Source organism: Ovis aries, chromosome 8, assembly GCF_016772045.2.
Source record: "Ovis aries strain OAR_USU_Benz2616 breed Rambouillet chromosome 8, ARS-UI_Ramb_v3.0, whole genome shotgun sequence".
Classification (NCBI taxonomy): Eukaryota; Metazoa; Chordata; class Mammalia; order Artiodactyla; family Bovidae; genus Ovis; species Ovis aries.
In genome coordinates, this window is record NC_056061.1 from 88,116,978 (window position 1) to 88,139,560 (window position 22,583).

The 22,583-nt window shown below is 46.0% G+C and overlaps 2 protein-coding genes across 3 annotated transcripts in view; one reads left to right on the forward strand and one right to left on the reverse strand.

Moving 5' to 3' along the window:
• Positions 1-2,111: 2,111 nt before the first annotated feature.
• The window catches only part of C8H6orf118 (chromosome 8 C6orf118 homolog), a 49,559-nt gene continuing 29,087 nt past the window's right edge, over positions 2,112-22,583 (reverse strand). Inside the window, exons 11-13 of one of the 2 annotated variants that reach the window (XM_042253700.2) lie at positions 5,575-5,778; positions 4,826-5,004; positions 2,112-2,984 (exon numbers count right to left, since the gene is read on the reverse strand). The gene's annotated coding sequence lies outside the window, so the exon portion shown is untranslated. The remainder of the gene's footprint in view (positions 2,985-4,825; positions 5,005-5,574; positions 5,779-22,583) is intronic. The other variant, XM_060419316.1, reaches the window with a different exon arrangement.
• Positions 6,453-19,031, forward strand: LOC121820186 (large ribosomal subunit protein eL27-like). The gene is made up of 2 exons (XM_042253488.2): positions 6,453-6,530; positions 18,643-19,031. Exons 1-2 carry the CDS (start codon positions 6,453-6,455, stop codon positions 18,970-18,972), a joined length of 408 nt encoding a protein of 135 aa, XP_042109422.1. The 3' UTR covers positions 18,973-19,031.

The following is a 22,583-nucleotide window of genomic DNA, read 5'->3' on the forward strand; positions in this document are numbered from 1 at the left end:
TCAATCACGTCCAACTCTTTTGCGACCCCATGGGCGGTAGCCTGCCAAGCTCCTCTGTCGGTGGGATTCTCCAGGCAAGAGTACAGGAGTGGGCTGCCATTTCCTTCTCCAGCGGAGCTTCCTGACCCAGGGATGGAACTGCATCTCCTGTGTCTCCTGCATTGCAAGACGATTCTCCACCCCTGCACCACCTGGAAATTGGACAGGACTACAAAGATCTCTACAGCAAACACACCTGAAGAGCTGTTTCTGCACATCACTGCGGTGCTCTTTTGGAAAATGTCGTTATTGTATTGTTGTTTTCTAACCTCTTAGGCTCGAGGTGACATGGAGAATAACTTCTTAGTTGAATGTTGCCGTTTTTCTTACTGGTTGTTTCCTGAAGCCACACACCATCAAACACCTGCTTTCCGGCTGCAGGAGCTGCAGTTACTTTTTCTGTGTCCCTTGCTGTGTGTTAATAGTTCTCGCTGTTGCTTTCTCTTTACACCTTTCATTCTTTCTTACATTCATTTTGAAGGCGACTGACCTCCTAACACGTAAAGTAATTCCCTGTGTGGGGGCACAGGAGTGGACAGAAGAGAAGGCAGAGTCTGCATGGACTCGTGGTTGCCAAGTGGCAGGGAAGTGGGAGTGTGGGGTGAGCGGATGAAAACTTACATATGGAACGGGTTCCCAACCAGGTCCTACTATATAGCATAGGGAGCTGTATTCAGCAGCCTTGATGGAAAAGAATTTGAAAAAGAATAGATGTATTTGCATCACTGAATCACTTTGCAGTAGAGCAGAAATTGATGGAGGAGGCAATGGCGCCCTACTCCAGTACTCTTGCCTGGAAAATCCCATGGATGGAGGAGCCTGGTGTGCTGCAGTCCATGGGTCGCTAAGAGTTCGGCACTACTGAGCGACTTCACTTTCACTTTTCACTTTCCTGCATTGGAGAAGGAAACGGCAACCCACTCCAGTGTTCTTTCCTGGAGAATCCCAGGGACGGGGGAGTCTAGTGGGCTGCAGTCTCTGGCATCACACAGAGTCAGACACGACTAAAGTGGCCTAGCAGCAGCAGCAGAAGAAGAAATTGACAAAACGTTGTAAACTAACTGAACTTCAAGGAAACTTTTAAAGCCGAGAGGAAGGCTCTGTTCCTGCTCCCTAGGAGGAACGCTGTGCTCCTGTGGTCTTCTTCCCTCCTCCTGCCCTTCCTCCCCCTCCTCCCTGAGGGCAGCCGGTATGAAAGAAAGAGCTCCCGGAACAGCAAGCCAGCAACCGAAGCCTCCCAACCTAGAGTGTCCATTCGAATGCAGCCTCCTGACCCGGCTGCTGAAGACCTTGTCATCACAGCGTGCATTGAATCACACTCTTCTCACATGCGTCTCGGAACTCCTGACTTTATAAAACAGGCAGAAGTGTCTGCTCAGTGCTGCCCAGCCTCAGTCAGTTCTGCCTGTCTCGACGCTGACACCCCCTGAACACCTGAGGAGCATAGACATGGAAGGGGTCTCTGCACAGCTCTTCCAGTGGGCCCGGTGTGGCTGGGAGTCTCAGGTTGAAAGACAGCCCTCTCCCTTAGCCTGCAGCCTCGGAGGGATATTTGCCATCCCAACGCCTCTTGTTAGGGTCCTAAAAGCATCCTAAACAGAGCTGGATTTGGATGGAGCAGTTTAAAATCCTGTAAAGAAGGCTGCCCTGCCATCTTGTGGTGGATACAAAGAAAGCCTCCTGTTCAACATTGACCCGGGAAACTTGGTCTTTATCGTTTGAGAGGATGGTATCCAAACTTCAAAATGGAATGCTTCAGAGAACTGAACTGAGAGAGGGGGCAAGGGTCTTGACCCTACCTCCCTCATAACTCAGTCGGTAAAAAAATCTGCCTGTAATGCAGGAGACCGGGTTTGATTCCTGGGTTGGGAAGATCCCCTGGAGAAGGAAATGGCAACCCACTCCAGTACTCTTGCCTGGAGAATCCCATGGATAGGGGAGCCTGGCAGGCTGCAGTCCATGGGGTCGCAAGAGTTGGACACGACTTAGAGACTAAACCTCCACCACCACTTCCACCATCCCCATGATACTTGCTGAACACTGGAACCCTCAATTAAAATTCACGAGAAATATTTCACTAATCAAATTTATTAATTCCCACATTTTGAGTGTACAGTTCAATGTGTTTTGACAAATGCAAACAGAACTACCGCTGCCACTGCCACGCATTAAATTTTCTCTCACCCCCAAAATTTCCCTGACGCCCCTTGCCAAACCACCCCTCATACCAGCCCTAACCACAGGTCCGCTCTCTTTTCTATTTTGCCAGGCCTAGAAGTTTTGATAAACTGAATCATGCAATATATGCTTTGCCTTCTGACTTCTCTCTCTCGTCATCATGATTTTGAGATTCACCCAGGTTGCAGGGACCAGTAACGTGATCGCTTTCCTTGTTGAGTGGTGTTCCGCTGCGTGGATATTCCACTTTGTGTTCATCATTCTTAACCTGGTGGATGTCTAAGCAGTGTCAGTTTGGGGCAGTTATAAGTAAGTTGGTCTTAACATTTGTACACAAGTCCTTGTGTGAATATAAGTTTTTCGCTTCTCTTGAAACGCCTAGGAGTAAATTCAAGGGGTTATATTGCTGTGAGTATAGAAGGTATAAGAAGCTGCCTAATCTTGCTCCAGGTGATTAGTATCATCTTATACACGAACCCACACTGTATGGCCACACCTGTTGCGCCATGCATGCGTGCTAAGTCTCTTTAGTCCTGTCTGACGCTGCAGCCCTGTGGACTGTAGCCTGAGGGGCTCCTCTGTCCCTGGGATTCTCCAGGCAAGAATACTGGAATGGATTGCCATTTGCTTTTCCAGGGGGTCCTCTTTAGCCAGGGTCACCCATGCAAACAACAGGCGTCTCATTTTAGCTGATGGACCGGGTGAGCTGGATGTCTTATGAGGCTTCAATAGTGTATTGTCCTGGTTACTAATGATAAGCATCACTCCTATGAAATAAAATTCATATTTTATTTTTCAATAAATAAAATTTGAGAATGAAAAATATTCGTATTTCAAGACAAGAAGAATTTAAACATAAAAACTCTTCTCTCCCTTTTGACCTCCTCTCTCCCTGTTCTGTGCATTGCTCATCTGCGCTTCGTATAGACCAGACCTCCCACTGTCAGCAGAAATACCTGCTCAGACACAAAGAGCAACATTCTCCCAGCATCAACAGACAACTCCTTGAAACGCAGCATCCTTTCTTGATCTCGTGAGGGGCCCCATGACCCATCACAAAGGTGCTTAGATCTGGATTATGTTAACTGTCAATAATACATCATTAGATATACAACCCTCTGTCTCAAAAAATAAAAAAGCATATAAATTTGTGTCTTGACTTCTAACAGGTAGAATGGTTCTCAGAGTTTTCTGAGATTCTCTTCCCAGGTTATAATTCTCAAATTCGGCTTGAATAAAGTTTTCCAGTTCTTTCTTAGGTCAACTGATTAATTTTTGATGACACACTGCAAAAGCACAGAGCTCGTGTGCAGGTACAGACGTGCAGATAAATACCTGGCGGAGATTCAAAGGGCCTCCTGAGCGGACTTCCGGGGTGTATTCCCTGCATGGCTCCTGACTCTCTTTTCCTCTGTTCTGCAAATTCCAGCCCGTTGGCGTCTCCAACCACCAGCACTCGCTGGGGACCTTCCTCCTGCTCTAAAGCCACCTCGCATGCCCTCTTCTCTCAGGGAACACACCTGTTGTCCAAGGTCTGAAAGCTGATCTTTCATCGTTTTGCCCAGTTTTCAAGTTTTTGAGAGTAGAAGGCATACCTATTTCCAGATAATCCATCAAGTGGTAAAAGTAAAAATCCCCAGGGAATCTTTGGCATTCAGTGAAAGCCATGGTATACTAGTGCCCTGCAGCTGCTGTGACAAGTCGCCACACTGTGTGGTTTCAAATGACGGGAAGCTATCCTCTCGCAGTTCTGCTAGCCAAGGAATTAGTAGGGCTACATTCCCCAGAGGCCTTAGGAGAAAATCCTTTATTTTCCCTCCCAGCTTCAGGGGTGGGGGGACGGTGGAGTGCCAATACTCCTGAAACTTGTACCTGCATCCCATGGGGAAAGCCTTGAAAACCAAATTCCAGTCTAATCCTCTGATTTAAAACTGTGGAAACTGATGCCCCCTTCCCCCTCCTCCAACAACAACAAAAAAAGAAAGAGGCTGAGTGCTGAAGAATTGATGCTTTCTAACTGTGGTGCTAGAGAAGACTCTTGAGAGTCCTTTGGCAGCAAGGAGATCAAATCAGTCAATCATAAAGGAAATCAACCCTGAATGTTCATTGGAAGGACTGATGCTGAAGCTGAAGCTCCAATACTTTGGCCACCTGATGCAAAGAACTGACTCATTGGAAAAGACCCTGATGCTGGGAAAGATGGAAGGCAGGAGGAAAGGGGGATGACAGAGGGTGAGATGGTTGGATGGCATCACCAACTTGATGGACATGAGTTCGAGAAAACTCCAGGAGGTAGAGAAGGACAGGGAAGCCTGGCATGTTGCAGTCCATGAGATCACAAAGAGTCAAACACGACTCAGCAACTGAACAAAAGCAAAAACTGAACGAGATGTCTCCGCTCAGGAAGCAGATGAAATATATAGAGCCCCAGACTCTGAGGTGGACTATGAGCAGGGAATCTGAATTTTCCAAAATCCAGGATGGTTCTGATGCAGGCGACCCATGGACCACACTGAGAAAGGGCATTCCAAGGGCCCTCACCTGAGTAGTAAAATACATATGAATGTCCACAAGCCAAAAGCAGTGTCAGAGTGGATAGCGGACTCACCCTGGAATCTCAGCTCCAGTTCTCCTAGTTTCTGCTACATTTGTTAGACTCAAACAGCCAGGACCCTTGCAACATTGTCACCAGATGTTTTTGTAAGATGGATCCTCTTCTCTAAAGCTGGATGTCTAGCAAGCTAATCATGATGGAAAGTCACCGATAACGTCTGAGGCTTTCTGAACCTGTGAATTCACCAAGGAATAAGGAAGCCCTAGAATCAAAGTTCTCATGGACTCTCTTAATATAAGTTTCCATTTTTAGGCTAAAAGTTTTTCCTAAAGATGAACATGGTCATACCTTCCCTACTGATGAAATTCTAAAATTGCCCCCCAAAACATGCCCTGCTCGAGATTTTACAGCAAATCCTTTCGTATTTTTTTTTCTAATGGCTTTAAAAAGGGGACATAAATGAAATGCACAATATACTTAATTTAGTAACTTGAAACCATTTCAATCTCCCATGGATCAACTGGAAATAGGGGAAATTTTTTAAAGTGGTCTGTAATGATGTTTTAAAAGGCTGGAGAGTAATAACTACATGAATGCTTGCATGACTGACATTTTTAGCTAAAGATCAGCTGGAAAATGACTTTTGTCTGTGTTCTCAGAGAAAAGCTACCAGTCAATTCAATCAATTCAAATGAATTCAAAAGTCAAACTGGTTAGAAGAAAACCCCTAGTGACTCATCAAGTTTCCACTTGAACAGGCAAAATATTACAAAACACAAAGACATCTATGTTACAGGACTTACCATGCAATGCCATAAGAGCTCTTTCTTTTCTCCACTGAAGGAAGTGAAAACTATGTGAAAAATCGAGCTTGGACCCTTGTCAGCTACATCAGAAACATAGACTACTTGACGACAAGGGCTGAGCTTTATCCATCACCGCGTGCAGCGTATAGAAGGGGCTGAATAAATATTTGAATGACTCCATAGGAATAGACTTATGCTTTTCTGGAAGAGAATAGAAAGATCTTGAGCTTTTAATAAAAGTGTTTTATTATTATTACAAAATAAATAATGTAAAAAACCCCATAAATTTTAAAATGAGTTGCTGAGTGAAATGTATCATTTCTTTCTGCTGGATTCTCTAACTCTTAACCTGAAAAAGTTAAATAGCAATAAATCTCCTTATTCCTTCATGTGTCTACACACTAGATTTCATTTACCCATGAGACTCGAGTCAATTTAAATAAAATATCATTGCTTTTCAAAAGTAAGCAATTACTTCAGGGAAAACTTGGATAAAATATTTCATGTAACTCAAAAACGTTTCCATAACACCTCTAGATACTCAATTTTTCAGAAATCCTCTATTCTATTCCATCCTTCATGGTTCCTTCTATTACCCATTCAGTCCATAGGTGGCATGCCAGCCGGTGATCACAAATGTACCCTGTACACTCCTGAACAGGAAACGAGATCTGAAATGAATATTTCAGCCTTTCACTGTAAAGATTTGTCCATGTCTTCAGGTGACTCCTTAGAAAGTCTCGGGTAAAAATGATAAGTGTAAATGGAATGCAAAATGGAAAATACTTTCAGCGATTTTAAATGAGAATAAAAACATCAGACTGGCAGCAGGGGTCAGGCTGCAGGGGGCAGAGTGAAGCTGGGGGGGTGTGATAATGTTCACAGAAGCAGCAGCCCAGGAGAGCCATTCCCTCCAAGCTACAGTTCTCGCCAGCGATGATTTCCAGGAGCAGGTAGGTCCAGCCTGTTATCTGGGGTCCTTGCCTGGCTTCCCTGGGGGTGCAGTTGGTAAAGAATCTGCCTGCAATGCAGGAGATCCCAGCTTGATTGCTGGGTTGAGATCTGCTAGAGAAGGGATAGGCTACCCACTCCAGTATTCTTGGGCTTCCCTTGTGACTCAGTTGGTAGAGAATCTGCCTGCAGACTCTGGTTCGACACCTGGGTTGGGAAGATCCCCTGGAGAAGGGAAAGACTACCCACTCCAGTATTCTGGCCTGGAGAATTCCATGGACTACAGTCCATGGGGTCGCAAAGAGTCAGACACGACTGAGCGACTTTCACTTCACTTCACTTGCCTGACTGCTTCCATGGGTAGAATCCCCCCTCCCTTTCAACTCCCAGGGGCTGTTACACAAAGCTGACACGTGGGTCTGGAAGCTTGATATTCACTGAGGCTGCACCTTGCGAGTACAACCAAGTTCCAACAAATTAGATCTCTAAGGAAACAGAAATTGGAAGCAGTGCTGAAAGTAAGTGTTAGTTGTTCAATCGGGTCCGACTCTTTGCGACCCCATGGGTGTAGCCCAGCAGGCTCCTCTATCCATGGAATTCTCCAGGCAAGAATACTGGAAAGAGTTGCCATTTCCTTCTCCAGGGGCTCTTCCTGATCCAAGGATCAAACCCAGGTCTCCCACATTGTAGGCAAATTCTTTACCACCTGAGCCACCAAGGAAACCCCGACAATCCTGGAGTGGGGGTTCCCTTCTCCAGGGGATTTTCCCAACCTGGGCATTGAACCCAGGTCTCCCACATCCCACGAAGATTCTTTACCTAAACGAAATTACAAAGCAGTGCTAAATAACACTTGAGTCAAGAGACCTGTCAAGATTTCCCAACATCTGAGGATTATGTTTGTAAAAATGAATTATCCTATTGACAGAATATGTCAGAAGCTATTAACAGAGATTTACAAATGGAAACATGACTGAAGGAGGGTGATCCCCTTGTACTTGGGAGGCAGAAAGCCAGAAGGAACATCTCTCCTACTCCGGTTACAAGAAAAAGCTAGATAACTTCAAGACCATGATAACTGAATCGCAAGAGAGAGCTAAGGTGCTGACCCAGGGATCAGACCCAGGTCTCCTGTATTATAGGCAGATTCTTCACCATCTGAGCCACCAGGGAAGCCCAAGGTCACAGAGCGAATGTGCGCTGTGCCTTAGTTGCTCAGTCATGCCTGACACTTTGTGACCCCATGGACTGCAGCCCGCCAGACTCCTCTGTCCATGGGGATTCTCCAGGCAAGTATACTAGAGTGGGTTGCCAAGGTCTCCTCCAGGGGATCTTCCCAACCCAGGGATCAAACCCAGGTCTCCCGCATTTCAGGTGGATTCTTTACTGTCTGAGCCACCAGGAAAACCCAAGAATACTGGAGTGGATAGACTATCCCTTCTCCAGGGAACTTCCCAACCCCAAAATCAAACCGGGATCTCCTGAATTGCAGCAGATTCTTTACCAGCTGAGCTTCCAGGGAAGCACAGAGAAAATAAGTAACCTTAAATATAGAGAAAGACAGAACCATCCAAGGAAAGAGGCGGTGGAGCCTGGCTCACCTGCATCAGAGCAGGAGGAGACAGTAGACGCTGAGAACTGAGCAAAATATTGGAAAGAATTCCCAAAAGCCTGCGTGGGCAAGCCAGAGAGCACAGAACGTCTCGAAGCCAGAGACGCCAGAGGAGGTCACACCCTGCACTGGCTGCTCCCAAAAAGATAGGACAGAAAATGTCACGGGCTCTGCTGCAGCCTGAGAACTGGATGTTTTGCTGGTACAGAAAAGGCCCAAGACGAGAGGACTCCTTCCCTGTGAAAATTAATTTTCAAGCCACTGGCAGAACCTACAGGCCAGAAGAACTGAGGTGCATGAGGCTCATCTGCAGGCACACACCTGCCCTCTCGGTCAGCTTCCCCTGGCCTGTCTCTCTTCCCTGTAGCAGCACATACTCTCCCTATCCTCCTAGAGGCCCTCGCCCCACCCTGGATGTCACCTGCAGCGTGGCAGGAGGGTCCCACGCACTGGCCAAGCCCCCGTCCTAAGACCCCTCTCTAGCCCCAGAGGTCAGCTGGCTTCTGCAGGGGGCACCAGGGTCATGAGCCCCCCTACCCCCCACCCACCCGAGCAGCAACCAACCCTCGACTGACACAAGACGGAAGCTGGTAGTAACTGCCCCAGCGCCTGCCCTCCTGGGTGAGCCCATCCAGGGCTGGGCACAGGCTTGGGGAGGACCGCACCCGCCCCCAGCAGGCAGGCAGTGTGCTTTCAGTCGGGCAGTCCTGAGGGTCGGATGCCCATCCTGTGACACTGTGGGCTGCTGCCCAGCACCCTGCTCCCCACTCACGGGGCGAGTGTGGGAGTCCCTCCAAAGGGGGACGTCACTGTTACTACTGACATCCCCAAAGCCACTGTCTTCTGGGACTTGACCTTCACAACAGTTACCGTGAGTTATTATTATCACCTCCCATATGGAAAGAAGGGAACTGGAGGACGTGAAGATGCTGACACAGGGTACTCTTCCTCTTGGCCTCCCTGGCCTCGCCAGGGCAGATATGGAACGTTACCTGGAGTAGCCGCTGTTGGGGGGTAGGAGGGGGGGTAGGAGGGTCCCACCCAATCCTGGGGGCTCCCCTTTGTAATATTCTGGATAAGCTGCCGGAGAAAGTTAACTGAGCTCCAGAAGTCAGGGTTCTGAACAAGCCAAGGAAACTTAAGAGTATGTGATTTAGAAAAGGGGAAATGAAAAATTGTGCCCTAAACTTCACAGGTCAAAAGGAAACACAGTAGCCAAACAGGCATATTTCCAATGTGAAGGGCAACCTTCTCAGAAAGAATAAGCTAATGGTTACATTTCTGAAATAATTAGATAAAAAATCTCCAGCCATTTTACAGGGGTGTGAACCAGTTTTATTTGTGTGTAAATTCCTTGAGATTTGAAAAATTAAATAGGTCAGTTTCACTTTACTACCTCAAGAGAATGTCACCACTGTTTTCTCATTTCTGCCAAGAACTCTGAGTTCAGTACGTTTTGAAAGTGTAGGAAAATGTCTAGCAAAGCATTGTCTGGAGAGAGGGAAAACCCGAATTACTTTCAATGAACCGAGAGGATTTGAAATGAAGAATACAGTGAAGCAGATAATTACCTTGAAATAGATTTTAAGTATGCAATTGCTTATATGAGTGCTTGAATTCCAGAAAAGCCTAACATTAATTCTTAAAAGAGCAGGGGAAAAGAAATCTAGATAAAACTTAGGTTAAAAAATAATTTTCTTACCTAGAAATGAAGGGTGTGAATTCACAAGTTAAAAGTCACATCCGCTATGTACATCATTTTGAACAGAGTGGTCTAGGTTTGAGCCCCAGAACCCAGCCCTGCAGTACAAATGCCTTCCCTACCCTTCGGCTCTGCGATAGGGAAGAACAAATCTGCTTCCACGTGAGATTTCTCTTCTGCTTTACCCTTTGTATTCTATTGCTTTCGCTTTGCTTTAAGAATGTTAAGGACTTCCCTGGGGGTCTGGTGGTTAAGGATCTGTGCCCCCAAACCAGGAGGCTCAAGTCTGGTCCCTGGCTGGGGAACTAAGACCCCACGTGACTGTGCAATGGCCAGAAACAAACAAATAAAACAGACATTAAAGAAAAAAAAGTCTTGTATAGCTTGAAATATACAGGAGAGCCAGTTCTCAGGATCTGACCTTTAAGGCTAATATCTCATTCATACAGATAAAAAGTTGCAGAGCAGAGGACAGCATTTGTTTTGTTAAAGGTTTACAGGAACATGTGACCTGACCTGCAAGAACAAAGGATTCCTACACCAAGAAGTTTACAACAAACTGCCAGGCTCTGACCTCACGGTGTCTTTAAAAAACTGCTTGCTGAGGGAAGGCCCCCCGAGCTTTCACTGCCGCCAGCCAGGTTCAGCCCCTGGTTGGGGAACTGGATCCAGGAAGCCTCATGGCACAGACAAAAAGAAGAAAAATAGAAAACTATTTTGCTGAAATTCTTCCAAGAGTTCAGGATGTGGGAGAGGCATCAGCTCCCAGTTCTCCTTGTGCAGCCCTGCAATAAACCTGTCTCTGCTCCAAAGTCCATGTTGTTGCTGACTGACCTCGCTGCGGGTCGGGCATGTAAGCTTGCATTCAGTAACAGCTCCACCTGCAGAGGGTGACTGCAGCCATGAAGTTAAAAGACGCTTACTCCTTAGAAGGAAAGTTATGACCAACCTGGACAGCATACTAAAAAAGCAGAGACATTACTTTGTCAACAAAGGTCTGTCTAGTTAAGGCTATGGTTTTTCCAGCAGTCATGTATGGATGTGAGAGTTGGGCTATAAAGAAAGCTGAGTGCCGAAGAATTGATGCTTTTGAACTATAGTGTTGGAGAAGACTCTTGAGAGTCCCTTGGACTGCAAGGAGATCCAACCAGTCCATCCTAAGGGAAATCAGTCCTGGGTGTTCCATGGAAGGACTGATGCTGAAGCTGAAACTCCAATACTTTGGCCACCTGATGCAAAGAACTGACTCATTTGAAAAGACCCTGATGCTGGGAAAGATTGAAGGCGGGAGAAGGGAACGACAGAGGATGAGATGGTTAGATGGCGTCACCGACTCAATGGACATGGGTTTGAGCAAGCTCCAGGAGTTGGTGATGGACAGGGAGGCCTGGCGTGCTGCCATCCATGGGGTTGCAAAGAGTCAGACACAACTGAATGACTGAACTGAACTGAACTACCTGTGCTGGGGCTGGGGCTTCATTCCTGGGGTCAAGCTTAGCCCCTTTGCTCACTTCTTCAGTCAGTCCTCGAGTAACCATGCAGGGGTCCCCCTCTTTGCTTCCCGCAGCTGCTGTCACAGAGTACCACAGACTCTGATACTGTGTACGTGGCTGAGATGACAGAAACGCATCCCTCACTGATCTGCAGTCCAGAAGCAAAGCAAGGTGCATCTTCCCACGGAGTTCTCCCCGTGGGCACGTCTATGTGCAAAGCTCCTTTTCATGAGGGCACAGACATATTGGAGCAGGGCCAACCCTAGTGACCTCATCCAAACTTAGTAACCTGCGAAGACCGTCATTCCAAACACGGCCCCATCCTGGAGGACAGGGGAGGATGGGGGTTAGGAATTCAGTGTCTTTTGTGGGGACACTGTCCAGCCCACAAGAGTCACAACACATCATGCATCTGAAGACGCTGAGACACAGGTGTAATGTGACTTACAGCTCAACCCCATTCACTGGGGACACTGGCCCCAACAGACATCGCATGGTAACAGAAAGACATCAGTTCAGTTCAGTTCAGTTCAGTCACTGTCGTGTCCGACACTTTGCGACTCCATGAATCACAGCACGCCAGGCCTCTCTGTTCATCACCATCTCTCAGAGTTCACTCAGACTCACGTCCATCGAGTCCATGATGCCATCCAGTCATCTCAGCCTCGGTCGTCCCCTTCTCCTCCTGCCCCCAATCCCTCCCAGCATCAGAGTCTTTTCCAGTGAGTCAACTCTTCTCATGAGGTGGCCAAAGTACTGGAATTTCAGCTTTAGCATCATTCCCTCCAAAGAAATCTCAGGGCTGATCTCCTTCAGAATGGACTAGTTGGATCTCCTTGCAGTCCAAGGGACTCTCAAGAGTCTTCTCCAACACCACAGTTCAAAAGCATCAATTCTTCAGTGCTCAGCCTTCTTCACAGTCCAACTCTCACATCCATACATGACCACAGGAAAAACCATAGCCTTTTCTAGACGGACCTTAGTCGGCAAAGTAATGTCTCTGCTTTTGAATATGCTGTCTAGGTTGGTCATAACTTTCCTTCCAAGGAGTAAGCGTCTTTTAATTTCATGGCTGCAGTCACCATCGCATCTGTGATAATGTGCACATAGTAGGAGCTTCATGCTCACCCTGCGAGAGTGGAGGGCAACTTCCTAGATGAGGTGAACTTGTGATTCTGAAGGATGGACTCTACTCTAAGGAGGCAGGAAGGAAGGACGGCTGCTCTCGGCTGAGGACTCTCCCTTGTGGAGTCAAAGTAGAGATGCCGGCCTCTATTTAGGGCCACGAGCAGGTGCTTGTGACGGAGGGAGTGAAGCCGGATGAACGGGGACCAGTGAGAAGGACACAGTTACCCACGTTAATGAGAACAGTGCCCAGCATCCTGGGCAGACGCTAGATGGCAGCCCTTCACGTGGACGTGAGGCTGTCAGAAGACCGTGGCCTGAACACCCTGGAGAGGAGAACGGGGAGGTGATGAATGCCCCAAGCACTACAGCCTGACTCAGCATGGCTCACATCAGAAAACACAGAAAGGGCCGAGGTGGGGGGCCTCCGGGAGCGTGCGTCAGGTCGGGTCACAGTCTCGCGACCTCCTCCCCGTGCCCCTGTGTGTCCATACCACTCTCTCCATGTCCTTGCTCGTCATCACAGACAGTAGCCAGCATGGACAGTTATCTAGGCAACCGGCCCCCTGGGTGACTGGCAGGCGCCAGAGGCCCGCTCCCAACCGCAGAGGAGCATCCTTCCCTTCACCTGATTGGGCCGCCATAGGTCTCATTCCCATCCCTGGACAGGAAGAGTCACCTGTACCCGGCTGCAGCCTGAGTTCCTGATCAAATACCAGGGAGCGATGGAGTCAAAACCCCCATCTCATCTGTTAGAAGAGCCAGGGGAACTTATAACAATTTCTGATGTCCAAGTCTCATCAATCTCTCATTTTCACTAGTCCAGGTGGAAGCTCGGGCATATTTTTTTTTTTTAAATTTCCCTCAGATGAGTCTAGTGTGTGGATAAAACTGACATCCCTTGACTTGGTGTGATCTGGGACCTGCTCTTAGGTATAGAAGGAAAGTCAGGCCTGCCAAGTTACAAGGGCTGTAGCAGAGGAGAGGCGGGTACTGTGGAAAAAATAGCAATATAAAACAATAGTGAAACAGATTCTTTCAGTAAAGCGGACGTGGGTAATGAGGTTGGGTAGACAGCCCACACTACAGCTGCTGAAAGCATGCAAATTTGTTACTTTCCTTGTTGTCTCTTGTTTGTAACATGGATAACTTGGGTATGTTCACCAGTTAAGGGGAAAGACACAGGAAAAGAGCAATTAAAGAGAGAGTCTGACTGACCGGGCAATGTTATGGAGGAGTCAGCGATGGGTACCCCCAGAGGCTTGGAATGCACACAGGTCAAATGCCCATAGGAGCACTGTGAACACACTGAGTCCCTTACAAATACAAGCAGACTCTGACATCCAGCAAGAGCCGCTGCTTAGCACTTGGAAGTAGAGCACCTCTAAGAGGCCATGAGTCCTACCTCTTTTTCTGTGAGGACACCCATAAAATCAATAGTTATTTCCTCTCCTCTTTTACTCTGTTTGCAGCTCACAACAATTTTGCATCCTTCACGCTTAGTCCCTCAGTTGTGTTTGACTCTTTGGGACCCATGGACTGTAGGTAGCCCACCAGGCTCCACTGTCCATGGGACTCTCCAAGCAAGAATACTGGGGTGGGTTGCCATTTCCTACTCCAGGGGATCTTCCTGACCCAGGGATGGAGCCTGCATCTCCCTTGTCCCTGCCTTGCAGGTGAATTCTTTACCACTGAGCCACAGAAGAACTATACAAAAGACAACTTCACGGCCCAGATAACCACAATGGTGTGACACTCACCCAGAGCCAGACACCCTGGAGTGTGAAGTCAGGGGGGCTTTAGGAAGCATCACTGCAAAGCAAGTGGAGGAGATGGAATTCCAGCTGAGCTATTTCAAATCCTAAAAGATGATGCTGTGAAAGTGCTGCACTCAATATGCCAGTATATTTGGAAAACTCAGCAGTGGCCACAGGACTGGAAAAGGTCAGTTTTCATTCCAATCCCAAAGAAAAGCAATGCCAAAGAGAGTTCAAACTACCACACAATTGCATTCATTTCACACACTAGTTAAGTAATGCTCAAAATTCTCCAAGCCAGCAATACGTGAACCGTGAACTTCCTGATGTTCAAGCTGGTTTTAGAAAAGGCAGAGGAACCAGAGATCAAATTGCCAACACCTGTTGGATCATAGAAAAAGCAAGAGAGTTCCAGAAAAAACATCTACTTCTGTTTTATTGACTATGCCAAAGCCTTTGACTGTGTGGATCACAACAAACTGTGGAAAATTCTTCAAGAGATGAGAATACCAGACCCTCTTACCTGCCTCCTGAGAAATCTGCATGCAGGTCAAGAACCAAGAGTTAGAATGGGACATAGAACAACAGATTGGTTCAAAATTGGGAAAAGAGTATATCAAGACTGTATTGTCACCCTGTTTATTTAACTTATATGCAGAGTACATCATGCGAAATGCAGGGCTGGATGAAGCACAAACTGGAATCAAGATTGCTGGGGGAAATATCAATAACCTCAGATATGCAGATGACACCACCCTTATGGCAGAAAGTAAAGAAGACCTAAAGAGCCTCGTGAAGAAAGTGAAAAAGGGAGAGTGAAAAGAAAAAAAAACTGGCTTAAAACTCAGCATTTAAAAAATTAAGATCATGGCATCTGGTCCCATCACTTCATGCAAATAGATGGGGAAACAGTGGAAACAGTGACTTTATTTTTTTAGGCTCCAAAATCACTGCAGATAGTGACTACAGCCATGAAATCAAAAGACACTTGCCCCTTGGGAAAAAAGCTATGACCAATCTAGACAGCATATTAAAAAGCAGAGACATTACTTTGTCAACAAAGGTCCATCTAGTCAAGGCTATGATTTTTCCAGTAGTCATGTATGGATGTGAGAGTTGAACTAGAAAGAAAGCTAAGTGCCAAAGAATTGATGCTTTTGAACTGTGGTCTTGCAGATGACTCTTGAGAGTCCCTTGGATTGCAAGGAGATCCAACCAGCCAATCCTACAGGAAATCAGTCCTGAATATTCTTTGGAAGGACTGATTCTGAAGCTGAAACTCCAATACTTTAGCCACCTGATGAGAAGAACTGACTCACTGGAAAAGACCCTGATGCTGGGAAAGATTGAAGGTAGGAGGAGACGGGACGGCAGAGGATGAGATGGTTGTATGGCATCACCGACTTGATGGACATGAGTTTGAGCAAGCCCTGGGAGTTGGTGATGGACAGGGAAGCCTGGCATACTGCAGTCCACAAGGTCTCAAAGAGTCGGACACAACTGAGCGACTGAACTGAACTGAGCCACGGGTGAAACCCCTTTGCGTCCTAGGTGTAGGAGAACCCTTCAGACCGCCCTGCCTCCTACTATTCCAGACAATGAAGGTAGAATAAAAAATCTACAACACGCACTGACGGTGGAATTTAACAACTTATCTGGGAATTAAAATTTTGTTAAATGCCGCAAGAATAAAACATGGGACATCCATGGACCAAATTAGTTCTTGGTGTAATGAATTTTGAAAGAATAGATCCAAGGGATTTTGTTTATGTTTGAACATAAAACATAATATCCATTTAAATATGATATCTGGAAGGCTAAGCTGATAGTCAAAGTTAAGGAAACTCAGATGATAACAAGTTATAATTTTTGATCAAGTCTCCACAATAACAATCAATTGAGACTGAAAATCATATTTTATTCTTGCAAAAATATTCCTGTTTACAGTTTACTTTTATATTTTTGAATTGATGTATATAAAATTAGAATAAGAGGCCAAATTCAAGTTAAGATGGTCATCGTTCTGAATAGAATGCTCTATTCAGGGTTCTAAAGAGAATGACATACTGTAAATAAGTTTAAATGAGTTCACTAACTGCAAGTCCAAATTAATTAAGTTTATAAAAATAGTTGGGCTTCACAGGTGGCACTAGTGGTAAAGAACTCGCCTGCCAATGCAGGAGATATAAGAGATACAGAAGAGACACAGGTTTGATCCCTGGGTTGGGAAGATCCCCTGGAGGAGGGCCCACTCCAGTATTCTTGCCTGGAGAATCCCAGGGACAAAGGAGCCTGGTGGGCTATGGTCTCTGGGGTCGCAAAGACCGAAGCAACTTAGCAGGCATGCATGCACAGAAGTAGTTTGCAGAAAGAGACAACAACGTTTGATTAAAGTTAGAGCTATTTCTGATACGTTGGTCAACGTTTTTCACGCATATTATGCAAGAGATTATACATATAGATGCATATATGTGTCCATGAATGTATTTCAAATAATGAATAAGTATATCTGACCTAGTAGTGAATTATCATTCATGATAAAACATTATTAAGTGCGCAATAATCTTCTCAGATTCCATGCAACTTTAAACATCAGCTAGAAATACGCTGGTGCTAAGACACTTCTGTTCTGTCTCCTTTAATGCCTTTTCCTTGAACATTTCCCCAGTTTGTTCTCCTGTCTCATTTTTCTGTTCTTATTCTGTTTCCCACATCGCAGAGGCAGAAGGGGGACTCTGCAGGATTCAGGTCAAGGCTTCACTGTGTCTGTATTTGCACAAGTCCCAGCAGATGCTCAGAGAAGTAAGTGAGCTAATTTTGGAAACGGCTGCCTGTACCACCTCCTTCTCAGCAATTGGCAAAGTGCTGATGGAATAGTCTGAAAGCATTGACAATCTCAGTCTTAGTCCTAATTATTCCCTAGATTTTCTGTGGAATCTTGGACAAATCCCTTCATCTAATTAATTGCTTTTTTGTTCTTGATCTTTAAAATTGAAGGCCTTGATGTAGAATCCACAGATGTGTAGAATGGAATAGACATGTACAGTCAACTGGTCTGAGCAAACACTATTTCTATTTTGTGTGCGTGTATGTAATGCTGTGAATAGTTATCTTTTCACTCTTATGAAAGAATTATCCAATAAATGGTGCTAATTTGTTGCTTATTATTGAAAAGAGGCAACATGGGAAAACACATTAAATAATTTACAGGAAAGGGGACAGATTATTTATTTCTGTTAAAGAATGTCTTTAAAAATTAGGAGAAAAAAGATTGGCAGGATTAAGCAAACCTGCCAAAATATGAACACTGAGAGCCACTGAGAGTGCATAATCATGGACATTTTCCTGCTTTTTTATATTGTCAAGTATTTTCCAAAATTTCCAAAAGAAATATGACTTGTGTAATAATGAAACTCTTGAGAGCACGTATTCTCAGAAAATAAAGTATATATTCTGAGGTTTTATCTTTTTGCTGCAGAAAACTTCAGTATACTAATTTCCAGAGTAGGGGAATGTAAAAGTAGGTGAAATTGCGAAATTGTTAATTGCTTAATGCGCTTTCAAAGATTTTCAAGATGTTTTAGTTTTATGTTAAAGGTGAATTATTGTCAAGAGAATAAAAAGACAAGCCACAAATTAAGAGAAAATATTTCCAAAAATCACATCTGATAAAGGACTGTTATATGCAAAGAACTTTAAAAACTCAACAATAAGAAAATAAATAATCCAGATTAAACACGATGGACGCGAGTCTGAGTGAACTCCGGGAGTTGGTGATGGACAGGGAGGCCTGGCGTGCTGCGATTCACGGGGTCGCAATGAGTCAGACACGACTGAGCGACTGAACTGAACTGAACTGAACTGAAACATGGGCAAAGATCTGAACACACAACTCATCAAAGAAGGCATACAGGTGGCGGGAAGCCTGTGGCCAGATGCTGCGCATCACTGGTCACCAGGGGAATGTGGATTCAAACAGTGGTGAGGTCCCAGCACACACCTGCGAGAAGGCCCCAGACCCAGGACACTGACGACGCCGAGCGCAGGTGGGAGAGTGAAGGGCAGAAACCCTCGTTTCTCGCCGGCGGGAAGGAATGCAAAGCCGCGTGGCTACTGTGGAAGGGGCCTTGCAGCTTCTTACGAAGCTAAGCGCACTCTTCCCAGTGATCTCAGTGCGCACATGAGTGTTGAGAAAAGCTTTGTTCTCAGTTGCCAAAAAATTGGAAGCAATCAAGAAGTCCTTCAAGAGGTGATACCTCCAGATAATGGATATTATTGATTGCTGGGAGAAATATTAATAACCTCAGATATGCAGATGACACCACCCTGATGGCAGAAAGTGAAGAGGAACTAAAGAGCCTCTTAATGAAGATGAAAGAGAAGAGTGAAAAAGCTGGCTTAAAGCTCAACATTCTAAAAACTAAGATCATTGATGACGGCACCTCAGACCGACCCTACAGCCATGCTCTGGTGGCTGGAATTGATCGCTATCCCCGCAAAGTGACAGCTGCCATGGGCAAGAAGAAAATCGCCAAGAGGTCAAAGATCAAGTCTTTTGTGAAAGTTTATAATTATAATCACCTCATGCCCACAAGGTACTCTGTGGATATCCCCTTGGACAAAACTGTTGTCAACAAGGATGTCTTCAGAGACCCTGCTCTCAAACTCAAGGCCCGACAAGAGGCAAAGGTCAAATTTGAGGAGAGATACAAGACTGGCAAGAACAAATGGTTCTTCCAGAAGCTGCGGTTTTAGGTCTGTCTCAGTTAATTAAAATATTTTAAAAGTGAAAAAAAATAAAAATAAAATAAAAACTAAGATCATGACATTCAGTCCCATCACTTCATGGCAAATAGATGGGGAAACAACGGAAACAGTGACAAATTTTATTTTCTTGGGCTCCAAATCACTACTGACAGTGACTGCACCCGTGAAATTAACATGATGCTTCCTCCTTGGAAGAAAAGTTATGACCAGCCTAGACAGCATATTAAAAAGCAGAGACATTACTTTGCCGACAAAGGTCCATCTAGTCAAAGCTATGGTTTTTTTCCAATAGTCACTTATGGATGTGAGAGTTGAGACTATTAAGAAAGCTGAGCACTAAAGAATTGATGCTTTCAAACTATGGTGTTGGAAAAGACTCTTGAGAGTCCCTTGGACTACAAGGAGATCAAACCAGTCAACTCTAAAGGAAATCAATCCTGAATGTTCATTGGAAAGACTGATGTTGAAGCTGAAGCTGCAATATTTTGGCCACCTGATGTGAAGAACTAACTCATTGGAAAAGACCCTGATGCTGGGAAAGATTGAAGACAGGAGGAGAGGGGGATGACAGAGGGTGAGATGGTTAGATGGCATCACCGACTAATGAGTTTGAGCAAGCTCCAGGAGATAGTGAAGGACAGGGAAGTTCGGCATGCTGCAGTTCACAGGGTCTAAAAGAGTTGGGCACGACTGAGCAACTGAACAACAGCAACATTCAGCACTGAAAAGAAATGAGGTTTCAAACTATGGAAAGAGACGGAAGAATCTTAAATGCATTTTCCTAAGAGAAAGAAGCCAGTCTGAAAAGGCTACATACGGGGTGTGTGTGTGTGTGTGTGTGTGTGTGCATGTGTGTATGTGTGTGTATGTGTGTGCGTGTGTGTGTGTGTGTGTGTGCATGCGTGTTAGTCGCTCAGTCATGTCCGACTCCTTGCGACCCCATGGACTGTAACCCAGCAGGTTTCTCTGTCCATGGAATTCTCCAGGCAAGAGTACTGGAGTAGGTTACCATTCCCTTCTCCAACCCACTGTATGGTTCCAGCTAGAGGACATTTTGGAGAAGGCAAAGAGATCAGCGGTGGCCAGGGGTTAGGGAATGAATGGATAGAATGAGCAGGCAGAACACAGAGGATTTGGGGGACATGAGTGAAACTGTTCTGAGTGATACTATAACAGTGGATACAGCTCATTATACCCATGAAAGGAACACCACCAAGAGTGAAGCCCTCGTGTAAACTGTGGACTCTGGGTGATGAGGTCTCAACACAGGTCCATCGATTATACTGCTAATGATATATCCCTCTGGTGGGGGATGTTGGTAATGTGGGAGGGCGTGCATGCGTTGGGGTAGGGGCCATATGGGAAACCTCTGGGCCATCTGCTCAATTCTGCTGTGAACCTAGAATTGTTCTAGGAAATAAATTCCAATGGAAACTGAACACCTACATTTATGTGCTGTGCTAAGTCGCCCAGTTGTGTCCCGCTCTTTGCGACCCCATGGACTCCTCTGTCCTTGGAATTCTCCAGGCAACAGTACTGAAGTGGGTGGCCATGCCATTCTCCAGGGGATCTTCCTGCCCCAGGGGTCGAAACCAGGTCTCCCACGTTGCAGGCAGATTGTTTATCATCTGAGCCACCAGGGAAGTCCCAAACATAGCTGTATTTATAAATACAGGTAAAACAATATAGGTAAAACCTCCTTGCCCTTGGGATTTTAAATAGTTGGGGTGTTTTTTTTGCATTTTAATTGATTCATTTTTATGTTCGGCCGCATCAAGCCTGGCTTGTGATTGCCCTGCAGCAGGTGGTTCTTCGCTCCCCCCGCACCAGGGATTGAACCCACATCCCCACGTTGGAAGACAAATTCTTAACCACTGGACCACCAGGCAAGTCCATAAATCACTGGCTTTAATGCAAGAACTACATTTGACTACAAGAGACAGAGGCGCCTGGAGAAGAGCCCTGAGGGCCTACAGACAGAGCACTGCTGGAGCCCTTGGGTCCCAAGCAGCCCCCCGCCCACCACTCCGCCACCAGCAGGGGGCCGAACACACGCCTGGACAGGCAGAGGCGCCTTGCACTAAGTCGCTTCCATGGAGGCCAGCTCTTTAGGACCCCATGCACTGCAGCCCGCCAGGCTCCTCTGACCATGGGGCTCTCAGGCAAGAATACTGAAGTGGGCTGCCATCCCCTTCTCCAGCTTTGGCAGGCAGGTTCTTCACCTCTAGCATCACCTGGGAAGCCCCAGAGTTGCATACTTTTTTAAAACAAGCTGAGAACTTCCAGATGTTTAAGCTGCATTTGGAGAAGGCAATGGCACCCCACTCCAGTACTCTTGCCTGGAAAATCCCATGCACGGAGGAGCCTGGTAGGCTGCAATCCACGGGGTCGCTAAGAGTCGGGCATGACTGAGCGACTTCACTTTCGCTTTTCACTTTCATGCATTGGAGAAGGAAATGGCAACCCACTCCAGTGTTCTTGCCTGGAGAATCCCAGAGACAGAGGAGCCTAGTGGGCTGCCATCTATGGGGTCGCACAGAGTCGGACACGACTGAAGTGACTTAGCAGTAGCAGAAAAGGCAAAGGAACCAGAGATCAAGTTGACAACATTTGTTGGATCATAGAAAAAGAGAATTTCAGAAGAACATCTACTTCTGTTTCACTGACTATGCTAAAGCCTTTGACTGTGTGGATCACAATAAACTGTGGAAAATTCTGAAAGAGATGGGAATATCAGACCACCCGACCTGCCTCCTGAGAAACCTGTATCCACGTCAAGATTCAATAGTTAGAACCAGACATGGAACAGGCTGGTTCCAAATTAGGAAAGGAGTATGTCAAAGCTGTATTTTGTCACCCTGCTTATTTAACTTGTATGCAGAGTACATCATGCAAAGTGCTGGACTGGTTGAAGCACAAGCTGGAATCAAGATTTCAGGGAGAAATATCAATAACCTCAGATACGCAGATGACACAGGCTTCATGGAAGAAAGTTAAGAAGAGCTAAAGAACCTTTTGATGAAAGGGTTTCCCTTGTGACTCAGCTGGTAAAGAATTCACCTGCAATGCGAGAGACCTGGGTTCGATCCCTGGGTTGGGAAGATCCCCTGGAGAAGGGAAAGGCTACCCACTCCAGGATTCTGGCCTGGAGAATTCCATGGACTGTACAGTCCACGGGGTCGCAAAGAGTAGGATACGACTGAGTGACTTTCACTCACATCAGTGATGACTGATGACAGTGAAAGAGGAGAGTGAAAAACCTGGCTTAAAAGTCAACATTCCAAAAACTGAGATCGTGGCATCTGGTCCCTTCACTTCATGCAAATAGAAGGGGAAACAATGGAAACGGTGGCTGACTTTATTTTTCTGGGCTCCAAAATCACTGTAGATGGTGACTGCGGCCCGGAATTAAAAGACGCCTACTCCCTGAAAGAAAAGCTGACCAACCTAGACAGCATATTCAAAAGCAGAGACATTACTTTGCTGACTAAGGTCCGTCTAGTCAAGGCTATGGTTTTTCCAGTGGTCGTATATGGATGTGAGAGCTGGACTGGGAAGAAAGCTGAGCGCCGAAGAATTGATGCTTTTGAACTATGGTG